This window comes from Pantherophis guttatus, chromosome 2 (genome assembly GCF_059756535.1).
Source record: "Pantherophis guttatus breed Tessera chromosome 2, ASM5975653v1, whole genome shotgun sequence".
Lineage (NCBI taxonomy): Eukaryota > Metazoa > Chordata > Lepidosauria > Squamata > Colubridae > Pantherophis > Pantherophis guttatus.
The window spans coordinates 127,111,879-127,135,996 of NC_142064.1; the positions used below are offsets into that span (position 1 = coordinate 127,111,879).

At 41.0% G+C, this 24,118-nt stretch overlaps 1 protein-coding gene and 1 long non-coding RNA gene across 17 annotated transcripts in view; one reads left to right on the forward strand and one right to left on the reverse strand.

The window, feature by feature from the left end:
- Positions 1 to 24,118, reverse strand: part of SPRYD3 (SPRY domain containing 3) — a 50,481-nt gene that overhangs the window by 25,429 nt on the left and 934 nt on the right. For 3 of the 16 annotated variants that reach the window (XM_034419263.3, XM_034419264.3, XM_034419262.2), the window contains exons 2-8: positions 24,036 to 24,118; positions 22,417 to 22,499; positions 21,137 to 21,283; positions 19,607 to 19,682; positions 17,922 to 18,046; positions 17,184 to 17,319; positions 16,206 to 16,397 (exon numbers count right to left, since the gene is read on the reverse strand). In XM_034419263.3, the coding sequence (XP_034275154.1) occupies positions 16,206 to 16,397; positions 17,184 to 17,319; positions 17,922 to 18,046; positions 19,607 to 19,682; positions 21,137 to 21,264 (657 nt within the window). In that variant the 5' untranslated portion in view covers positions 21,265 to 21,283; positions 22,417 to 22,499; positions 24,036 to 24,118. The remainder of the gene's footprint in view (positions 1 to 16,205; positions 16,398 to 17,183; positions 17,320 to 17,921; positions 18,047 to 19,606; positions 19,683 to 21,136; positions 21,284 to 22,416; positions 22,500 to 24,035) is intronic. The other 13 variants (XM_087886677.1, XM_034419267.2, XM_087886673.1 and 10 more) reach the window with 6 other exon arrangements.
- LOC117666540 (uncharacterized) lies at positions 3,253 to 9,700 on the forward strand. Its single transcript, XR_004591834.2, has 3 exons — positions 3,253 to 3,308; positions 5,211 to 5,276; positions 9,667 to 9,700. It is a non-coding gene; the product is annotated as an uncharacterized LOC117666540 (long non-coding RNA).

The following is a 24,118-nucleotide window of genomic DNA, read 5'->3' on the forward strand; positions in this document are numbered from 1 at the left end:
TAGTAAGGGTTTACGGAAAGGTTTTCAGTTGCGTTTGCAAATTAAAATATAAATTCTCCTCTAAGAGCAGAGCCAAACAAACGACAATCTGGACTGAAAGAGTGACAACTGAATGAGACATTGAATGTTATTTGCCATCTGATGTGGCTACTGATATTGAAATAACATCCTTGGCATGGTTGGGGTTTTTTCCTTCAAAGTTTGCACAATTATCGACTCTTCTTCAGAAGGGACATTTCTTCACCTCTTCCAGACAGTGACAATATTTAATGGCTGGTAATAGCTAGCCGTAACTATGTCACTTTCTTAACTATACCACACTGCCTTGATGAGGGAGCCATGGTTAAGTTTCATGTTTCAACAGCACAGTCACTGGCACCAGCATTAGCAAAGTGTCTAAATGTGAAATTCACTCTCGAGTCTCGTTCTCCCCTGGATTTTCCCAGCTGTGCCCTCCACAAATGCTGAGCCCACAAGCCCCAGAATTCTCATCATATACCCAAAAGGTTCCAAGTTAGGGAAGGCTGCAGCACGGATGGAATGCCAAGACTTCACCGGTGTCTGCGGCCTGCTGGGAGTTTCACAATTTCAACTTGAAAGAACGCATTTTAACATATGTAGATAAAAGCCTTGTCTAGAATGTAACCTCATTTCCTTCACTCTTTCTAGTGTCAGCAAAGACTAGTGGAGTAAAATCTGCAGGGGGTTCTTTACCTACCCACCCCTGGTTTTCTTTAATAAGGAGAAATAAGGTGTTGTCCTTAGGTTCATTTTTCATGTTTTGCATAATAGTTTTGCTCCCTGTCTAAATTGAATGGCCACAGAGCTGCTTAGAGTCACTCTGGGGATGAAAATAAAGCAAGCACAGAAAGAGTTGATCCCCCAAATGTGATTTAAATCTCCCCTGTGATTTTATTGGTGGGCTAAAACTAGGCAGCTGCATGATATCTCACCCAGAATCAATCCAGATAGGATTAGAGCAGGGGTGTCAAACTCAAGACCCGCAGGCCGGATTCAGTCCGTGAGTCACCTTGGAAACAGTGAAGAACCGGCTCGCGGTGCCTGCCAGTGGAAACGGAGCCTGGGGGAGCAGCAGCAGCCACAAGGAGGAGGTAAACGCAGCCAGGCAGCCCCTCAGGGAAGTAGGGCTGGGCTGTGGGGTCCCGGTGCCCTGGGAGCTTGAGGGCTAGGCTGGGCGCTTGCCCTCTGCTGCCTAGGGCTCTGGACACTCTGCGCTGCTGTCCAGGGGTCCTCTGCATGGCTTGAGAGGGACAGCGAGGCTCTTCTGGAGGACAAGGGTTTGGCACTCTCTCTGGCCTCGCCTTCCTCAGTTGGAGGCAATGGAACCCCCCCCCCCCCACAGCCCTGCCTGGGCCATCACAGGTGTCCCTGACACAAGTGATGTCGAGCTGGGCACTCCTGTTGAGGCCACACCCACCCTGGCCACGCCCACCCGAGGTCAAACAGAACCGTGATGCAGCCCTCAATGAAATTGAATTTAACATCCCTGGATTAGAGTGATGGAGCAGTGTTCCTTCGGCTGCAAAGAAAAGAATAAGGTTAGGATGAACTTGCAAAATTTTTACGATCAGCCCCACAGCAGGCTAACAGCATTGTTGTAATAGAGATAACTTGCAAAAGCTTTTTCTTCTTTCAGAAAGCATTTTAATCCCCTTTCAATGACAAGCTTTCTATTCAGACGTCAAAAGACAGGCAAGGCAGAATATTTGAGCCAGTCTTCCCAGCCCGAATCTCTGGTGCTACAAAATCCGATCCCAGGAAAACACACTTGCTCTATCTTTGTCAGTGTGCCAAGCATATACAGTTTCTTAAACTGGAGAGGGGATTAAGTATTCCAAGAGTCTTTTTTTTTTTGTTAATAAAAGTTTCTAGCCCCTATTGTTTTGAAAGTAATATTTCAAAGCATACATCATGTCAGCCATAGAGCTGCTGATGGTTGAAGAAATTCAACTGCATTGCCCTTTATGCTTTGCTCCCAATTACTAGAATCAGAACTGTATTGTCAATTGACAACTGTATTGACTTGGTGTTTTTTTTCAGGAAAGAAAATATTCTAATGAAGTGTCCAGATTGAGTTTTATTAACATTTCCCCTCCCCTCCCCTCTCCACAAAAAGCACAAAGGTCCCAGTGAATTGAAAAACGGTCTAATAAGTAAAACTACGATGCACACAATAAACTGATGTTTGGGAGAAAACAGATTTCTCTGTGTTTCTTTTCCGGTGAAAAATAAAGAGAGATTTTCTTTTGCCATATAACTTTTACTTTAACAGTACAAGGGCCTGCAAGAAAAAAAAAATCATGCTAACCCCAGCTAATTCTGGCAGGGTTCATCTGCACAAAGCAGACCAGCATAAAACCTGGATAGGGCAGGAGCAGCTCAAAAACAACTGTGGTACCATGACAACAGAACAACCAACTAAATGAAAAGTAAGGCTAGAGTGAACATCTAATAGAGAAGGAAAGTGCCATGGGGGGGGCTCAGTGATAATGCAAAATGAGTGGGATATTATATTACTATGTGGTAAGGATTTGGGATTCTGGTGTGAATCTTGAGGGGTGGGGGTAAGTTTTTCCCATTGACATTACAATTAGCTTAGGCTTGACTCCTAGTGTCTGTACAGCACTGAGTCTAAACAGCCATACAGAAATGGTTTCTCACTGTGTTCTTTAAGGACGGTAGCCAGTCAAGATCACAATTCTAGATTCCATGGTCAGTATTCATCCTCACACTGAAGCTGCTTAGCTCCTGCAAGAGCTGGCAAATTCTGCCACCTTCCATCTGGGTCATTTTAAGTGTATGCTTTGTCTGTTGGTCATACCAGAAGTCTAATTTGAAGTTTGGTGATGAATCAGGAGGGGAAGAGAAAATTGCTCACCTTCCAATTCCTAACAGCAGGGTGATTCTGGGAAAGGCGAGGGCTCCAGGCTATTATAATCCAGACATGCAAAATTCCAAGACACCCAGATTTGCAGAAACAGACAATCCCTTCCAAGAGATGTGGGACCAATCCAAGCCCACCTCCCACTCCAGCCGTGTGCTGGAAACCCACACCCAACCTTTGAAGAGCTGCCCTTTAATAAACAAAACATTAAAATTGTCCGAGAGAAGAATTCAAGTTATGCATTTTATTTTTCCATCAGCCTGGTAGGAGGAGGGAGGAAGGAGAGAGCAGTCATGAAGTTCACATGGTTGAAATGTGCATTGCTAGGTGGAGGACAGAAGGATGGAAGAGAAAAAAAAAACTTCTAGCAACTCTGCTTCTGAACATCCTATACAATGTGCAGGTTATGTAGCATCTATATCTTTTGGGCGCCAGGGACCAGTTTGGTGGAAGACAATGTTTCCACAGATCAGGTTGAGGGAGAAGAGGAGTGTGCATCCTAGATCCCATCCATGCTCAGTTTACAATAGGCTTTGCTTGCTCACCGCTCACCTCCAGCTGTGAGGCCCAGTTCCTAACAGGCCATGGACCAGGCCATGCTGGTCCATGGCCCAGGGATTGGGGACCACTGCTCTAGATCAGTGCTTCTCAACTTTGGCAACTGTAAGATGTATGGGCTTCAGTTCCCAGAATTCCCATGCTGACCAGGGAATTTTGGGAGTTAAAGTCCATACGTCTTAAAGTTGCCAAGGTTCAGAAACACTATTCAAGATGTTGCTGAATTATAGCTTCCAACAACTCTCTCCAGAAGTCCAATTAGCTGGGATTGTAAAAAGATATGGCCCCAAACATTCAGAAAGGCCAAAGATCTCCACCTCCTGCTTAGGTGACTGCTTCAAACAATGGCAAGAAGGGAGGGTTTTCCCTAAATCACTCCGGCCCTTATGTGAATTATGGCTGTAACTAGCTTGAGGTCAGACTAAACAGGACATGATTTTAATGTTAGCGCTTAAAGCCAAAAAGGGACTTTTTCCTTTCATACCGGTATCTGATTCTGGAACTCCTCCATTAACCCATACCAAATTTCTTTTAGGATATTAAATTTCAGGTTATGTGACCTTGTGCTGCAACAAAGCCCCATCTTGGAGAGTTTCTACAAAGGATTGGTGTGAGAAGAACTTCTTTCTAGGAACAAATTGCCCAGCTTAACTACCTATCACACTGCCACCTATGCACACTCTCTCATGCTCATTCCCTACTCTCCTTCATACATACACACCAGAGGTGGGTTTCAGCAGGTTCTGACCAATTCTGGAGAACCAGTAGTGGAAATTTTGAATAGTTCGGAGAACCGGTAAATACCACCTCTGACTGGCCCCACCCCCATCTGTTCTCTGCCTCCCGAGTCCCAGCTGATCGGGAGGAAATGGGGATTTTGCAGTAACCTTCCCCTGGATTGGGGAGGGAATGGGGATTTTACAGTATCCTTCCCCTGCCACGCCCACCAAGCCACACCCACAGAACTGGTAGTAAAAAAAAATTGAAATTCACCACTGATACACACCATGCAGAGGTCTCAGGTTTTTCTCAAAACAAAAGTCGTAAGTTAACACTGGACATGGAAACAATGGAAATCCTGAAGTATACGGACTAGGAATTTGGCACACGAGTAAAATTACTTCAGGAGACCAGAAAAAAATTGAAAATAATTCATCACTATTCAAACATACATTGGAAAGGGATGTGCTATAATTGCACAAAAAGAGCTGAATCAGAGGAAGAAATTAAAAAGAGGGGGAAATTTTGAAATCAGGGAAGGAAGTAGAGTGGAGCATTTGCTTTGTCCTGTGGGTTATATAACATACAGAAGCTAGCATGGAACACAATAAAGATACATGGAAAGGAAGCTGCGACATGCCCTTTGTTTCAGAACTGGGGATAAGAATTACCTTGCTGTAAATCTTAATCTAGTTTTTTTTCCTCTGAAAAGGGCCAAGGCAGATACAGCAAATAAACAGATTATATCTATTTGAACTAAGAAAGGCATTGCCTGCTTCTCTGTGAAATCTGTTAAGTAAAATATATATCCCTAATGAACATGGTGGTTTTATTCAAGTTTATCTTAGTTAACTGCAGTGGTAGACATAAAAATGGCTTGGCAAGCCTGTCTCTCCTCTAACCCTTAGCCCAAACCTGCACCTCCACCACTGCATATTAAGTTACAGGCAGACCCACAACTATGGAAAAGAAAATTCCATCCAAAGAGCTTCTTGATGGAACTTTACTTTAAACTCTCGTTTATAAGGGGAAGTTTCCAGCAGACAAAGACAAGAACATGACGGCCAAGCAAGAAAGAGTCCAAGACAAACAGGTGAACCTCTAAGATAAGCAGATGCAGGCCCTGTGTTTTGTGCTGGTTATATGAGACCAATCCTCAGCCAACAGCAGTTGAAGGAACTTAAACCTGGTAGCATATTCTGGATTTAAGCCAAGCAGGGTGGCCAAGAAAAATCTGTCCTTAATATACCCCAAGTCCAATTCCAAGGTAGTCTGAACGAGACAGCAGACCCAATTCCAAGCCAAGAGATAATTTGTTCAATTGATGTGTTGTTGAACTGGTTTTTGGTAACGAAATAAGCAAAGCTCTGAGTTGCATGGATTTTAAACCAATTTTCCATAAGCATGACTCTGATACTCTGAATCTCCATATTAGTGTTAAGGATCAGGGTAAATCAAGCAAGAAGCACAAACTGGTAGGTAGAACTTTTTCCACCCAGCAATGCATTTATAAAGTAAGCAATGTTTGCTGAAGACCCAAGAGGAAAAACCTGAAATGCTTTTCATTTCAGAGCCACTGTGGTGTCTAGTGGTTAAGGCACCAGGCTAAAATGTGGGAGACCACGAGTTCTAATCTTGCCTTACCAATGAAAAGCAGCTGGCTGACTTTGGGCCAGTCACTGTCTCTCAACCCAATTTACCTCATAGGGTTGTTGTTGCGAAGAAAATAGGAGAAAGGTGGCTACAGGATTATGGGGCTACAGATGGATCATGGGACTACATGGAAGGATGCTTTTTTGTGCTTTCCCACCACATAAAAACTTCCCTGCAAGGAGAGCTGGCTCTTTTGATCGGTTTCTTTTATACAGGTAGGCATACATCTTCAACCAGAAAATAATCCTGCAGTTATCCTATCTCATTCAGTATGAGGTTACAGAAACCTCAAATACAACGTAAATCTCTATTTAGCACCATATTTTATTACTATGGATCTTACTGTACTTGAGTTACTTGGGAAAAAAATGACTCATTCTCTTATTAGAAGATACATAGTTTTGCATAACCATTACCTCACAAATGATCAAAATAGGGTATTCATCTAGTATAAAAATTTTCCGAGGAGGAGTTTAGTTTCTAGCTGCTGTTATTAGAATAAGGACTCTAAGATCAAGTGGGCAATCATTTATTTATTTATCAATTTTATATACTGCCCATTTTGTACGGTCTGAGGGCTACATTGGTTCAGTAATTCAGTCTTCATTGGCATCAGAGGGCCTTGTCCAATGATATTACCAGGTAAATGGGACATTTTTGAGAGGGTGGAATGTGTTCTTTTTTAAATCAAAGTGAAATGAAATAAAAAAATGAAATCCCAAAATAGAAACAAAACACCCCCACAATTGAATATTTGCCAATGTCAGGGTTAAGATCTACGAATATTTGGGGGCCCAGATGCACTCCAGTGGGTCATTTTCATTTTCATTTCATTTTATTAAATTTGTCTACCGCCCTACTCCCGAAGGACTCAGGGCGGTGAACAGGCATAAAATAAAACACATAAATACAAAAGTTAAAAAACATAATTAAAACCAAATTAAATAATTTTTGCCCGAGACAATAAAAATCCCAATAATTTAAAACAAATTAAAATTTCAATTTAAAAATTTAAAAGAAGGGGAGAAAATTAGGCCAGGCCAGCCTGCTGGAATAGGAGTGTCTTCAAAGCACGATGGAAAGTGCGCAGATCCGGGATCCTCCGTATCTCCGGGGGGAGCTCGTTCCAGATAGTAGGTGCCCCCACAGAGAAGGGTCATAGGTTGCCTACCTGCTTTCAGGCTGGTAGGAAGTTTGTTAAAGGCTTGAAAGTAGATTAGACAAAATTTTCAATGACCCCACAAGTTCCACGGTCCCTGCTCCTGTAAATCCCAACACCTTCCTATATCTTCGACTATAATTCCTGCCACAGCCAGAATTCTCGGAAATACCAGCTGAATGACTTGGTTCAATTTGCTTTAAAGAAAGTCAACAGATCGGGAGCCCAGCTATAGAGGGTACCACCTAGCCACCATTAGCTGATCTCAAAAAGCTAAGCAAGGCTGGAACTGGTTAGCACTTGAAAGAGAAACCATCAGAAGTCCTGGGACTATAAACCAGATTGGGAAGAGAAGACCAACAAAAAAAAACATCTCAGAAGGCAGCAATGACAAGCCACTTCTGTATTATTTGCCAAGAAAACTACATGGATATATCCAGGAAGTTACCAGGACTCAAAGGAAACTTGACCTTCAAACTTGGCAGAACTTGGTCTTTTTGAACACAGGATGTTGGTTTTTGACTTTCATTAAGCCAGCTCTTCTATCTCCCGCTGGAAGAATAGAAAATGGAATGCTATGTGCTATTATATAGTTTCTCTAGAGGCCACCTGTATTGTCCTGGGAAGCACTGGGCAAGCAGCCTATTGGCTAACCACTTCATTGCTTTCGGCCTAAGACTGAGATACTCCAGGTACCACAGGATATGTACAGGTGGTCCTCAATTTACAACTCACAAAAAAGCCCCTTAACCATTTATGTTGTTAAGTTAGTTTTGGCCCATTTTATGAACTTCCTTGTTAAGTGAATCACTGCAGTTGTTAATAACATGGTTGTTAAGTGAATCTGGCTTCCCCATTGATTTTGCTTGTCAGAAGGTCACAAAAGCTGATCATATGGCCCCAGGACACTGCAACCGTCATAAATATGAACCAGTTGCCAAGTATCTGCATTTTGATCATGTGACCAAGGGGATTCTGCAATGGTCATAAGTGTGAAAAACGGTCGTAAATCACTTTTTTCGGTGCTGTTATAACTTTGAACAATCACTAAATGAACTGTTGTAAATCAAGGACTACCTGTCCCTTGATGATTTCCATTTTATCTCTGATTTTTGTACCAGTTCCCAGGTGACTCTTTCATAGATAAGATAAACTTTCCAAAAATATTTTAAAGAACACATCCACGCATCATCAAATGCGGGGCTTTAAATTCACTGCAGTCTTTCTTCCAATGTAACCAATTGTCTAACACTTTTTCTTAAAGAACAAAGTGCATCTTTTAACTGCCTGAGCTGGCAGTCTCCCTAGCTTCTAGAAAGCTTCTAGAAAGCATAAACATAGCTGTGAACATCCAGTGCCCAGTATCTGTCTGATAGAAAAAAAAGCTGAATGTTAGTTGCTTCATACATGTATTTTCTCTCTTGGACAATTGCAATATGAGGAGCCTGTAAATTGATTGATTCAGAGGTTAAAGCTGATAAGTGATCCCCAGGATGAGATGCAATACTTGCCAGACTCAGAATTATCATTCAGTCCATCATTAAGTCATTGTTAAAATTCTAGAAATATAGGATATCCAGGCAATTCACAACTACTATATTTCTCATGTGAATTTCTCTCACGTTCAGGAAATTCCTCCAAAATCTTATTGCTGTTAGTGATCGTATAGATACTACTATAAGGTTGGTACATCAGTTTTAGCACTGACAGATTCTCCCAGTGCTGGGTTTGATATCTGTTAGGCACTTAATGAAAGCCCCTTTCCATTTTTTATTTTTTCCTCCTCCTCCTCCTCGTTCTTCTTCTATCTATCATATTGGTTCACTGGGGTACTTTAGTGTTTAAAATTATTGTGGTTTTCCGGGTTTAATGCGATGTAGCCTTTACGGTTATCTGTACAATCTCTCCCTTTAGGACAATTGAGGGGGGGGGGGAGCATAAACTAGAATCACCAGAGAGCATTAAAGCAGAGCATTTACGAAATGTAGTTAACAGCCAGACAGACAGCACAGGAAAAGGGCAAACAACAATTCAAAGAATCTTGGTTGAGGGAAAGAGCTCCACAGAAGCCAATTTTGGCTCAAAGCTTGAACTCCAATCACTCTTTCAAATCTTGCGGAACAGGCTCCCCAGAAAAAGGCCGGAATGTCTCCTTGGCAATTCTTCAAGCCCAGTTTTACAGATGTTGTCTACTGCAAAACACCAGATGACAGCCTGGTTTGTAGGCAAAAGAGCTGCAATGCTTTCACCCCAGCATGAAGATGGGTCCTTCTCGGGTTACAGCCCGAGAAGCTACTGGAAGCCTAAGGCTTTTAGAGTCAGAGCACATGCCTGGGTCACTGCTGACCCAGAGTACTCCCATAGAAGAGATACAATGACTCACCATCTGAATCTACCCCTTTGTGCTGGGAGTTTCCAAGTGTCAAAACACTTGCACGCAATACAGCTGGGAAGGGGGAATGACTCACCGAGAGAGATCTTTTTGGTGCCATAACATTTTGACCGTAATATGGGCTCTGCCTCTTCCTCCTTCCTACATTCCACTTTCCGATGCCAAAAAAATAAGCCCTCACACTAATTGCAAATAAACCACTTCGTTAACTTCATTGGAAGGCAAATCTTGGTATGGTCGCCACTGACTGAACTGCTTATTGTCCTCTCACATAGACAGCCAGATGGGAGTAGATGGAGAACAGAAGGAGTAGAGGGGGGGAAAATGGCAGAAAGACAGCAGAACCTTTTGCAAACACAGTCTGAAGATTCGTGTACCAGAATGTTCTCGTGCATGAGGTGTGCTGCAAGTCAGCTTTGCTGGAAATGCGAGATACAGATATGATGAACAAATAAATATATAAAGAAACTGTCTTCACTTTAAAAAAAAACAGAGCAAGGAACATATAGAATAGAACCACGATGAGCTTGCTTTGAAGTTGTTAAGTTCTTACAGGTACTCAGTCCAAAGCATATAGCCCAAATGTAGTGTGAAGTATCCAGACCAGGATGCTGCTATGTCCTTCTGCTGGCTGAAAAGCAACAGATCTCATAGAAACTCAACAGAAATACCAGAGAAGGTCTGCAAATCTTCAGCCTCTCCAATTTTTATTACCTTTGAAAATTTCACTTCTCTAGCATTCTGGACAAATTATAATTACCACATTCCTGTTGAAGGCCGATTTCTTTCAATCAGGCCCATCCACCACATGTGTTTTACAATTCTCCTTGTTCTGACTTATGTTGGGCGGGGGGTGGGGGAGACTGTAGTGACATTTAAAATTATGTATTACTTAAAAAAAAATACTTGCACAACCTTTAGCACTCTACTCACAAATAAACTCTGGTAGTCCAATGATACATAAAAGCAGTACGTAACATTTCAGTCCAAAGCAATTTTTAGCCTTAACACACCAAAACATTTACAAAGAAATCTCACTGTCGCATAAGCAAAATATACAAGTTGGAGGAACTGCCTTACGCAAAGCAGTTGAGGACAAACATGAGAAGTGTGGTCCTTTCTCCTTTCTTTTCCTCTAGTTATTTTCTACATTTTCTCATATACATGTTGCAAAAAGGGAGGAAAATTACCGAAACTTATTCCAGTACAGTACTAATACTTTTCTCCATTGGATGCATTATGCTGAGAATTGGGAAGGCTAAAAGTATCCGTGGATGCAAACCTTTGTTGAATTCTATCCCAATACATTCCTGGACAAGCCTCCTATTCCAGCAGTGTGACCCACAATTTCTTATGCCTCTTTCCCTGTAGAAAGATAGGATTCTACTCAGGACATCAACTCCATCTTGGAATGTCATCACATCTGTTAGTCTTCAAATGTGCTGCACTAACTCCCTTAATTCTTCAGGTAGCTCAACCTATAGCCATGACAGTTGAGTTTATGAGAATTGAAACCCAATAGAGTTGGAAGCCACAGGTTGGAGAAGTCTGATGTATAAGCTAAAAGTGAACTCATTCTTCTCACGGACATCTTTATTTGCCCAAATTAACACCACTTATTCATAATACAGAGATATCAAGCATTTTAGAAGAAATTTTTACAAAAGTACAATACCCCCCCGCCCCCACGTCCCAAAAAAACCTAACTTCAAAACCTAAGACTTCAGTATGTTACATGGTTATAGAATGCTGACATCAGGACTGGATGGAAAATAAGCAAACCAGGAAGGACAATGATATATCCAAAAAAAGAAGCACGACTGGATGCCAGCCCAAATTCAAGCATTCTGCATTACAACACTTTATTACGGGACCACTTTGTTTAACTTAGTGCAGAACTGAACAACTTTCTATAAACTAGAGCCGTGATGGCAAACCTATGGCACGCGTGCCATAGGTGGCACGTGGAGCCATATCTGTGGGCATGCAAGCATTGCTCTAGTTCAGCTCCAGCGTGCATGCACACACCGGCCACCTGATTTTTGGGCCTTCTGGGCCCGCTGGAAGTCAGGAAATGGGCTGTTTCTGGCCTCCGGAGGGCCTCAGAGACCAGAGACAGGGTGGGGAAGGCTGTTTTTGTCCTCCCCAGGCTCCAAAAAAGCCTCTGAAGCCTGGGGAGGGCGAAAAACCAGCCTACCAGGCCCACCATGCCATCACGTACCAAAAGTGTGGGGGGGGTGTCATGTGGGAGGGGCAGGGCGCATTGAATTTTAGGTGTGGGCATACACGCATGCGACCCCCCCCAACCCCCACTTTTGGCACACAACGGCAAAAAGGTTAGCCATCACTGAACTAGAGATTGGCTATTAAACAGATATCCGATTCCAGATGATGTTAAAGAGTCTGCTTATAATATTGCAGTTATTCATTGGTATTACATTATACCAATTACAGTGTCTTTCTCCATAATCTTTAAACACATAATTCTTGAATCTGAATACTTTAAATATTTTGACATTTAATGAACCTGTATCCTCTGCAGCTTTTAGTGCTACAGTAGTTTTTTAAAAATTGTAAAGTATATTTTAACAGCTTCTTTATGGTATTCATTGCTATTAAATACCTTAAGCTGTTCAGTGGAAATTTGGGAGGAGTGGATTATAAGCATTTGCAAGGATTATAATTTTATTACTTATTTTGTAGAGGCCAATCCCTTCACCCATTCTTTACATATGGGGCCAAACTGCTCAGATTATATGAAACCATCAATTTGGGCTGGTGAGTGGGTGGCTATAACGAAGATGCCAACAATCAAGAAGTAAATAATGTGCCAATCAAGGAACTAGAAAGTCAGACAAACAGTGAATAATATCACTGGAACTAAACAGTGAATATATCACTGGAACTAATCAAGGAACTAAGACCACTCACATCAATACTGGTAGTACATAAAAGAGAAAATCCTACTCCCTTTTAGAATTGATGATGTTGCCTAGTTTGGTAATGAAACATTTGCAAGAAAACAACCAAGATCAAAGAACCCCAACAACCTCACAGTTCAACCCTGACCCACAAATGTTCTCTTCTATCAAAGACATCTTTAAAAAAGTTAAAATGTATTTCATGCAGCTCATGTATCCTGTTTACTCTTCTGAAAGAGTATTGTGACCTGACAATGTCACAATAAAAACTAAAGGGATTTTCTACTTTTAATGCAGATGACTAAAAGATTTGCTGATACATATCAAGTCCCTTAGGGCTCTTGTAGAAAGGTTAATATAAAACAATATTCTAGTGTTTAATATTTCTTCTGGCCTGCCACCTATCCCCTCAAGTTTGAATTTTTTTTCTTCAAGTTACGACTTTGTAAGACAAGAACTTTTACATGTAAAATCAGCAAGTTTCCATCACTGGCTGCTTTCTTAAGCAAAGAGATTGCTTAAGAGTTATAGTGGTCAGTGTTATCAGCCATGCTATATACCATATTTTTTGGAGTTTAAGACGCACCGGAGTATAAGATGCAGCTTAGTTTTGGGGGAGGAAAATAGGGGAGGGGGGGGGATCTGCCTACCAGGTATTCATCTGGCTAGAGTCCTTAGTCTGGTCAGCTTCAGCACATTAGTTTGCTGGTTTTTTATCCCCTGTTTGAGGATAAAAAAACAGCTTCTAAGGCACAGCTGAGAGGAAGCAGCAATGAGAAAAGCAGGCAAAGCATGGGGAGATCGCTTCACTCGACTAGCACCTAGTTAGGGCTGAAAAAAAAGCTTTGAAAAAGCTACATTCGGAGTATAAGACGCACCCAAATTTTCAGCCTCTTTTGGGGGGGGGGAGGTGCATCTTAGACTCCGAAAAATACGGTAATTTTAGTGTTTTCAGAGGTGGTATTCAGCCGGTTCAGGCAAACCGGTAGCAGAGATCACGGGTGGGCCTGCTATTTAGGCACGTTTTTGAGGCTGGGCGCATGTGGAAGGCGCATGTGCGAGCAAAGCGCATGTGCGGAAGGCCGGGTGCATGGTGTAAAACCCACCGCTGTGTTTGATGCTAGCTTTATGAGCACCACAAAAGACAGACAGCAGTTTTTCCACTAAACTAAGAATCCTACTTTCTGTATCAGAAAACACACCTGTAAGAGCCTTAAAGAACTCAGTAGATAGGAATGATTAGCAATGCCACAACAGTATCTTAACAACGTTTAGAAATGAGAGGGCGTCCTATTTCTTTAACTCCATTCTCTTAACTCCAACCAATAATTACAATTCCATGAGAAGATAAAGAGAGAGAGAGAGTACATATTGTTGGATGTGAGGATTACCACAGCTTCTTCTTTCTCACTCCCACTGCCTCATGCACATAATTAGGTTTTATAGCTACAAACATGTCCTTGGAATCTGTGGATAATACCAACAGGAATCCAGGATGATGCTGGATAGGAACTTAGTAATTTTTTCCAGTGCTCAGGACCAGAGTCATTTGCAATTTCCTTCCCTTTCTCAAAACTTGTAAAACCCAGAGCACTTTGTAAAGCAGTTAAAACAAATCACTTTTAGCAAATGCATGCGTAACTCTATTATGGTGCCTCCATGAGGGTCATTATCATTTTATAAAGGCTCTGGTTTTATATCAGCAAGGTACACCAAAAGACTAAAGGAATAAAATGTAGGTCCATAGAGAGCAGGGCTCCCAATGAGGCACAAATGAAGAGGAACACGCCAGCGAGCCTTTGCAACATGTGCCCAAAGAAGCAGCACCAAATCGCTAGCTGGATCTGACGAGGGTAGGATTATGTCATCATGTCTATCCCACAGTCTCCAAAGAAGGGAAAAGCCCACTTTCTTCAGTTCCCCACTGGGATTTCAGAATTTTCACACAAGCTGCCAAGCATCAATTTGAGACCACAAGAGACAGGACAAAATGTTTTTAAACGGGAGTGAGAAAAATCTCAAGAGCAGCAGGATAGAGAGAAGCAGCTGGCAGCCCGTGGACATAGTCAGAGCCCCAGGAGGAATGCTGGGTGACCTCCCAGCTGCTAACCCGCTCTCTGCTTCTGGATGTAACTCTGCAACAGGGAAGAGAAGAGCAGGCCCAGGCACAAACCGTTCCCTTTTGGACTTCAGCAAGCTGTCAGTACAAGGCAAGATCCCTATCTGAAAACAGGGCCCCCGATTTGTCATTTGAACTTATCTTCCGTTAGCACCTACACATCCCGCTCTCACAATGCAGATAACTACCCTTTCTTTGGCTTGCCAATGCTGCGCTTCAGAGTATGAGCCTAAATTGTCATCTTGGATGGCAGCCAATGCATTGGCAGCCAAGCTACTTCTTTCTGATATCGTAAGGAAGCTGGTCCATCAACAGAGCTGAGCTGCAGAGAATGTAATACACAATGGTAACTGCAAGCCTCAAAGAACTGCACACTGAAAATCAGGAACGTGCTCTGGGTGTTTCTCTGTACTTGTTCCACAATACTCCAAAACCAGGCATGAGAAGTCCTGCTGATCCTTCTTTTGCTGGTCTGGGCATGACAAGAGCCAACAAAAGTCATGTTGCTGTCTAGATGGCCAACTCCCTGAAGTTATGCCTTTTTCCCTGGAGCATAAAAATCCCCTCACCACCACCACCACCACCCCCTCAAGATTTGTGTGATTTCATCCTCTTATGACTAATGAGCGAGGCCTACAACAAGAAGCTTCAATCTCTTCACCCTTAAGAAGGGTTTTTTTTTCTATTCAAAGTCCCAGTCACTCTGAACAGAAACCTGACATGCTGCTCAGATCAGCTAAGAGGTGTGTGTGTGTGTGTGTGTGTGTGAGAGAGAGAGAGAGAGAGGGAGAGGGAGAGGGAGAGGGAGAGAGAGAGGGAGAGAGAGAGAGAGAGAGAGAGAGAGAGAGAGAGAGAGAGAGAGAGAGAGAGAAATGGAACAGAAAGAAACAAAGCAATTGGGAGTCAGCCTTTGTGGTTTCATCTTTGGACAGGGAATTTGACTTGCAGCAAAACTTGCTGGAATCCAAAATGGGACTGACTGTGCTGTTTTCCCATGCCTTTCTCTACTACACAGTACAGAATTGCAGGTCTCCCAGTGTCATTTGGCTGAGATGGGCAGCTATAGGAATGGAAGAAGTGAATGTATGAACAAACAAACAAACGAAAGTATAGACTTAAGTTTGGGAATTCTGACCTGCAAGCATATGGGAGTGGCATACATTCTGGAGGCTTACTTGCCATCAGACTCTTCCCTCTGTAGTGAGGAGAACAGAGTTTTCCCTTTTAATTATGCAGCATCTTCCACTGCCTCCAAGATACTTAGTAATGTATACACAAAGCAGGCCTTGAGCGGAGAAACTTGATGCCAAATCACAGAACAGACTTCTAAGTTAATCTTAAGTAAGCTTCAGAACACAACACCTTCCTTCTGATATTTCTGTCTTTGTTGTTTCCCCAGAAACAAAATCCCCCCATCACCAAGAATACATTCTGGAGGCTTGCTGGCCCATTGTAGAAAGTTATTTGATAGGGGGTTAGGGTTAAGGATTTTGCTCTTATTTGCAAACCTATATATATACTTTAAAGCAAGCATTGTAAAGCTACCACTCTGTTTCAAGGCAAACCATTTTCATTTCTGAATATAAAAATGCTAACAAAAATATTTTCCTTTTCTAAAAATCAAAGTTTATATAGATGATAACATATTGAAGGATGCATACTCTCAGGCTCACAAACACAAATCATTATCTCCAGTGGATCTCTACTCAAGGACCACAGAAAAGCCCCCACCCCTGCCTTCTGGCGTTCTGCTTCCTTCCCCAAAGATGCTCACTTACTGTGCCGCAGACTTTCACGTCATGCAGTCGTCCCCATTCATCCTCATAACTGTCCACCATCATAATGCTGTCATCTTCCTCTTCACTGCCCAGCTCTGCATGGAGATGGAGCCGGACTTCTTCACCCAGTGAATGCATCCCTACAGCTGGGAAGAGACCTTCTGGCGAGAGTGGCATTATTGTTGAGCCCACCTGTTAAGAGGAGGCAACAGTTACATAGATTAGATTAGATCAGTTTAATCTATCTGGCTAATCATACCAAAAAGCCATTCTACAGACTGTACAGAATGAAGTGGCAGAATTAGCTGGCAGAGATCTTGGGTTGTACCATTCTGGATTGCAAGTGGAGGGGGAGAAACATAATTTGAATTCTTTCACCCAATTAAAAAAAAACTACTGTTTTTTCCCCTGGTATGGCAAGTTTCTTATACCTACGTATACTGTCCTATTGACTGTGAAATTATTTAAAAATGCAAGCTCATTCTTTGTTGGCCCTAACTTGTATAATCCATAATTTTGACACATTCACATTCTCTTTAACTTTAGTAGAATGGTTTCAAGAATGACAGGCAGAAGACCCCTGGATCAAATAAAACCTTAGTCATGAATTTAAGTGGATTGCTTTGGGGAAGTCACTCAATTTATTGAGATGGAGGTGGGAACATGTTCATCTCTTCTCTATATTCTATGTTCATTTATGCTCCCAACTTTTTTACTTGGAGTATAAGACAAGGTACATGAAATTCCCAGGCAGCTATCCCATCATAACACCAAACCAAACCCACATATCCTTTGGTTTAGCAACACCGCTGCAGTAGGTACCTTCAGTTCAATAGCAATAGTACTTAGACTTATATACCGCTCCATAGTGCTTTACAGCCCTCTCTAAGCGGTTTACAGAATCAGCATATTGCCCTCAACAATCTGGGTCCTCATTTTACTGACCTCGGAAGGATGACAGGCTGAGTCAGAACTTACCCTTTTTCCATTTTTGGTGAAGAATATCTGTGCTGTCTGGACTTCAAAGGACACTGGCTCAATCCCACAGCCTATCCGATCCCCAGAATTGCATTTTGTCCCAAACTGACGTCCCTTGGCTCGACCATTGTAAAGTCTGGATAAGGTAAATCTCAGGTAAAATCTCTGTAAATCTCACAGAGACCTTTAAACGATTCCTGGAGAACAACTAATCAACAGTATGCTAGTGTGATATGATGCTCAATAACAATAGTACAATTAGCTCTGCTTTGTAATCCTAGAGAAGATGCCTCAAGTTTGACAGATCCAGATCCAAATCTATTTCATCTTGTTTTTCACAAGTTGGAATATTACATCTATTTCAGTTTCTCACACATTCACACACGATAAAACAGTATATATGAATACACACACACACCTGACTAAGATACATTCTTCATAAGTATTCAGCATTTAACAATTACTCAACAAAGTGAATGAATTAAAAAAACTTTTTACTGATATATAAAAATATCATTCCAATTCTCTGCTAAATGCAGACAGATGTCATGTATGCACACAGTTTTCATCCATGTTTAGGCAATCTAGCCAGTGATTATCAAAGTTGTACGCCAACATTTAACTGACTGTGGCTTCTTTAATTGAGGTACTGCCTGACTTATTCCTTACCCCTATCTAGACAAAGCCACATACACAGGATGAGTGTTATGTTCTGGTCTGCCAAGCTTGTTAACTTACTTGCCATCATCAGCATGATAGGCAACTGAATGCGGTAGCCATCCAGGCTGATGGTCCAAACTGTAATACTGAGGTACCAGTCCTACTGCAATGGTCCCACGCACACCACTGTCCACAATTGACACCTAGAACAAATTGAAAGAATGGATACATCAAAGCCTTTCATCCATGCAATTTTTTACAAAGATGATGACTATGCCTTTACAAAATATGAAAAGGAGCCAAATGCTGAATATATCTGTTGTTTTACCAATTGCCTGAACAAAAGCCAAGGACAAATAATATAATGTAAGACATCCATCTTATTTGTCCCACCTAGGCAGGAAAGTAATGTTTATAAGAATGAACTGCAAGCCAAAAGGTTCCCAGGACAACCTTTCCTGACATGAACTCTGTAGCTGCTTTAAACAAGGCATTCATCACTCAACCTCCCCATTAAAGTACCCTTTGTTCTTAATCCTCACAAGAAACCTTGTGCAAATGTGCACACCTATCTAATTCTGATTTTGCACAGTTTCTAGAAAGGATTCCAAACAGCAAGTATATAAATTAATTGAAAAATAACTGAATGCATTTTTTTAAAACTTTGAACTCCAGAGATAATTTTGGACAACGTCTGTAAATCCCTGTTGAGTGATATGCTGGTTACAATGAACAAAAAGCCAGACAAAAGGCATCAAGTTGTGGAATGTATGTATAAAGGCTAAGAAAATATATTTTGATTAGCTTTTTTTTCACATTATTTAGAAGCACTTCCCCTGCACCTCTTTGCTCGTGAGGATCTACAAAGCAGGCTTCTAGAGATGAATCTACAACACAATATAGTGCTGTTTTTTTCATGACAGTAGCCAAGTGCTTTGTTACATAAGAAGTTCAGTATTCATGCACAATGGTTTATTATACAAGGAAATTATTGAACAAGGAAGTGATTTCCTTCCAACTTTCTTGCTCAGCAAAAATATCTTTCTGATTCTTCTACAAAACTTTTTTCCTGTTGATTTCCAATTATACTGGGGTTATATCTCATAGCATTCCCAATCATTGGGAATTCCAGGAGCATATTCCTGACATACCTGGGGGGAGGGGGGGTCTCAGGTTACAAAAGCCTACCTTCAATACTGACTTACAGCTAGGGAAAGCTGGAGAAAAGCTTCCTGAAACAGTAGTTTACATAAAAATTCATTGTCCAAAAGAAAATTCATAAAATGGTTGAGCTTTACAGCTCACCTGGTCCAAGGTTGCACAACCATTTTGGGTCAAGAGCTATTGAGTGACAGGTCACAGGATATATGCCCAAATGTTAACAGAACCAGGGGGAAAAACGTTTTCAATTATATTCTGTTAAATTTAATTTAGCTAAATGAACTAAATATAGTTCAAAGATTTGCTCCTTTATATTTAATGTTTCTCTTCCATGTCATTAAAAAAATTAAAGAAAATTTACCCACAATCAAAGGCAATCTATTCTACAGTGAAATATCTCTTTTAAATTTTTCTTTAAAAGAAAAAACTTTTAAAATTAATCAATGTTTAGCAAAACTCTGCCTCTGTACAACTAGTATCAAATTGTTCTAAGCTTACTCTCTCAAGTAATAAAAAGAGAAGGAAGGACAATATGTCAGAGAGGGCCTCTAATGAGAGTAATGTTGAAAGTGACTTCCCAGATGGTGAGCCAAACCGGTTACCTCAAAATAATTGTTGTCTTTGGTCAGCGGGCGAGGAGCAACGTAACAACCAACTTCTCCAGAGTTCCCATGGTAACTGCAGAAAAGATACAAGGTCAGGTTCTCCAATGCTAAAGCCAAAATGTGTGACATTACAAAAGAAAAAACAAGAATGGTTATCTGATGCCAAGGAAGATGCTAGGCTATAGATAACTAATCTTCAGGGCTTAACATTCTGCCCACCCCTAAAAATATACATATTTAACTGGCCAGAAGCATCTTCAAGAGAAAACAAATAACATTCTAGCCTAGGGATGCTTATTTTGCCACAATATTTGGTTTCCGAGGTTTCTGTGCTTAATAGCAACAAGAGGAATTAATCACTTGCAAAGTCATTTCAGACAGATAATGGGAACCAGAGTTTGCCAATTCTTTAAAAAAAAATATTTGCAGCTTTCTAGATAACAGTTTGGGATCAAAAGTATATTGGAATTCAAAAGTCCCTCTTTGAGGGAGATGAGCAGTTCAGAAATGTGAAAAATAAATAAAATAAATATATCTTGTGTCATACTCATGTGCCAATACAAGCACCAATACTCCCAGAAGAATTTAATTATCCAAAGAATGGAAAGAAAGAGCACCATTAAGCATTCTATCATCCTTGCAAAAGATGGGACAAAACACACATCCCCCCCCTATTAATGTTGCTGTTGTAAGAAGACTGGAAACAAGATCTCACAAAAACTAACTAGCAAAGGAGGCTGTTAAGGTTGCTACCTCCGATTTAAAACTACAGAATTCACATTGTTCAAACACATACATGCACAATATGTGTGTATGTATATACAGAATGCAAAAATCCAGCAAAGAAATGCTAAATTAAAATATGGAATACTTATTATAATTTGAAATACTCATCTTTTTATTAGGAAAAAAAAACTCCTTATAAGCATTAATTTATCAGTCTTTTAGGTTAGTTTATTACGGTCACATTATGGCTGCTCCAACTAGTCTCTACAGTTGTCCTTAGCAGCATTTTAGGAAGTCGGCTTTGTGCTTAAGGCATGACCAGAACTCATGGTCTCCCCATTTCTAGCTAAAGGCCTTAATCACTATACCAAACTAGCTCTTGATAGGGTGACTAGAGTTAAAGATGCTTTGGAGATTAGCCAACCTATTAAAGAAATATGAAATGATATACATTTTCAAAGGCAAATCCACATTTTGGTCAGGAGACTGAAATATTCTGAAATCCTTGTTTTAAGTGGTTAAAATAATTCAAGTGGTTAAAATCATTTTTGACGGAATGTCACTATAAAACATTGTCTTTTAATTGTTCCTATTTATTCAATGGATTTGGTTCTTCCACAGTCATTTTAAAAAAACTGTAAACATTAAACCTTCTTTTCAGAAAAAATAGAAATCCTAAATGTGCTCGAGTAGTAGAGAATATGTACCCTTCCTATGCTGAGCATTTTCTGCTCTTCATTTAAATATTTGATAGATGTCCCCCATTCAAGTTTCTTTCAACATTCAAACGTGACAAACTACCTTAATGTGTCTCCATCAACAAGGATGTGTTTGAACCTCTCTTGGTAACGGATGGCTCGCACCTCTCGAATTTCCCGGATCCTCCTCCTCCAGTTTAAAAATCTGTAGTGCAGGTTTAAATCATCCATTATAGCTGTAATGATCTACCTATGGGAAATGAGTATGTTTAAACATCTGAAGAAATGGCACAACACATTTCAGAACCCAGATTCTAACCAGGATGTTGTAAAACTTGGCTTTATTTTGGCCAACTCCAATATTTCTAAAACTTATAGAAACAAGCAAGCTAGACCACTCAGACGTTTTAGGCCAGTGGCTCCCAACCTTTCGAGCACCAGGGACCAGTTCCATGGAGAGAGGTTTTTTTCCGCACACCAGAGGGAGCGTGGTTACACATGCTGCCAGCATCCTGCAGATGGGGTTTCACTTGTTTGTATAGCCCGGTTTCTGGCACACTGTGGACTGGTGTCAGTTCACCAGATCGGGGGTTGGGGATCCCTGCTTTAGGCTACAACCCTGAAAAGCTCTGATCACTCACAATGGAGGCTATGGCTATCTAAGTTATCTAAGAATCACAAGGATTTCAACTTAATGTTCTTGGTGGTAATATCAAGCTTGTATACAATCAAAATAAAGTCAATACCTACCTTGTTTGTGTGTGTATTTTAAAGCATTGGTCTTAAGAGTGTATAATAACATTCAATTGTATAATGATATTCAATTGAGAATCTATGAAGATTCTCAATTAGGTAAAGATGCTAGTCGTTCCCGACTCTAGGGGGCGTTGCTCATCTCCGTTTCAAAGCTGAAGAGCCAGTGCTGTCCGAAGACGTCTCCGTGGTCATTTGGCCGGCACACAGAATGCTGTTACATTCCCACCAAAGGTGGTCCCTATTTTTCTACTTGCATTTTTTACGTGCTTTCGAACTGCTAGTTTGGCAGAAGCTGGGTCAAGTAACAGGAGCTCACCCCGTTACGTAGCACTAGGGATTCAAATTGCTGAACTGCTGACCTTTTGATCGATAAACTCAGCGTCTTAGCCACCGAGCCACCACGTACCTTAATTCTCAATTAGATATAGATTAATAGATTTTGATTCTACTATCCCAATTCAGTCAGCCTCCAATGCTCATGAAATTACTGACAATATCATTTTGAGGGATTATTCTAATCAGTACTATAAATATCAAGTTCTGTAATGTTAATGCTGTTTTACAAAAACAGGTATAAGCTTGCACATTTCCTATATATTTTTAGTTATAAAACCAGGGATAAATTACCTCTCAAAATCTTGCCACTTGTATAATTTGCTTGTGTTTGCCATCAAGATTATCCCCATTTCAGCATTTCATTTTACATTAACCTAGTGAAATGAGGATATCTGTTATTATACACTCTAAGATCAATGCTTTAAAATACACACACAAACAAGGTAGGATCCCCTGGGAAATAAATCAATGCCATTCAGTGACTTCCATGGAAAACCATGAATTTTATTAAGATCTTCCTGGTCTAGAGTTAGCATTTCCTCTAGACCAAATATTGTCTCATAATATCTTAGAGCTTGGCCAGTCCAGTTTCAACTTTTTCCCTCTCCATGCCTCTACCACCTACGTTTGAATGTTATCTGCCACATTTTGTTTGGGTCCATATGCAGCTGTCAAGATCTGCCTACTCCCAGCTATAACCCTACTTAGACCTGGGCATGAAAGCTCTTGAAAGCTAGGAATTGAAAAATTTGGGGCTGGGGGGAAAGGGCTGCAAAAGGCAAAGCAATAAGATGAAGAAGTCCATCTGGCAGGTCCATATCAGACATCCAGAAACTTTTCCAGATTTTGTTGGACATTTTTTTTTCTTTTAAAATGTGGCAAGTCTAAGAGTGGCACAACTCTTTTCAACATCAAATGGCAGGAAACTGCACTTCCAGTTTTCAGCAAGCAGCTGAAACATGACAGCTTGTTAGGATGGCTCTACAAAAATGGACCGGGGAGCCATATGTGGCCTTCTTCGCCCTAGAAGTAGAAATCTATTTTCTCTTATAGAAATAAGCTGTCCATCTAATTCAATATTGTTGACAGCTGACTAATGGCTGGCAGTGTTTCCTACAAGAATTCTTCCAATCTTATCTGGACTAAACTTATTCTACATACAGTACAAAGTCTACCAACACCATCCAATTATACTTTCCCTTCCTGCGCAGACTGCTTTTTTCCTAGGATCACCAAATTCTTCCCTATTGGCTTGGCTAGCTGAGATGTTAGGAGCTGCAGTAGAGCACAACTGGAAGCCATCTAAAACCGCTCTGCAAAAATCCAGCTGGGCCGCTAGATGTGACCAATGAATTAGAATGGCTGTCCCTTTGCTACCACTTAGTGGCCCTCCAGATCTTTGCAGCCAACATCTGGTAGCCCTATCTTTCAGATAGCAGGCCAGACTGATGCACAATTTATTGTCCACGAGTTAGTTATCAGCAGTACCCAAGATCCTCTCACTATGGAACAATAAAATGAAGTTAAAATGACAAGGAAGAAACTTTTAATTAGTGTGGCTTAATACCTTGGCAGAACTGGAATAACTTGTGAATAAACAGAAAAAGAGGATCTGGACTGTGGAAACGGGCAGTGCTGGACTAGATAATGGGACATTAAATGCTTGTAAAGGAGTTTAGCTTTCATTCCACATTCCCCCAATTGTGCCACATCTGCTTCATAAATCAGGGTCTCGTCAGAATAAATGAATAACGTGCAAGTCGCAAAGAACATACCAGGAAAGCACCTTCTCACAATCCTGTGATATTGTGAAGAGTATTATGGTAACTAGCACAGCAATGGGGGTATGCGACAATTAACTTCCCTAAAATCCCCCCTCCCTTATTTTTTGTTTTGGCTACAAAGCTCACCAAATAAGCCTTAGGATGGTCTGTATTCCTTCACCAAATTTATCTCCTGTTATGAAACTATAAAAAATGTCACCTGAAATTTC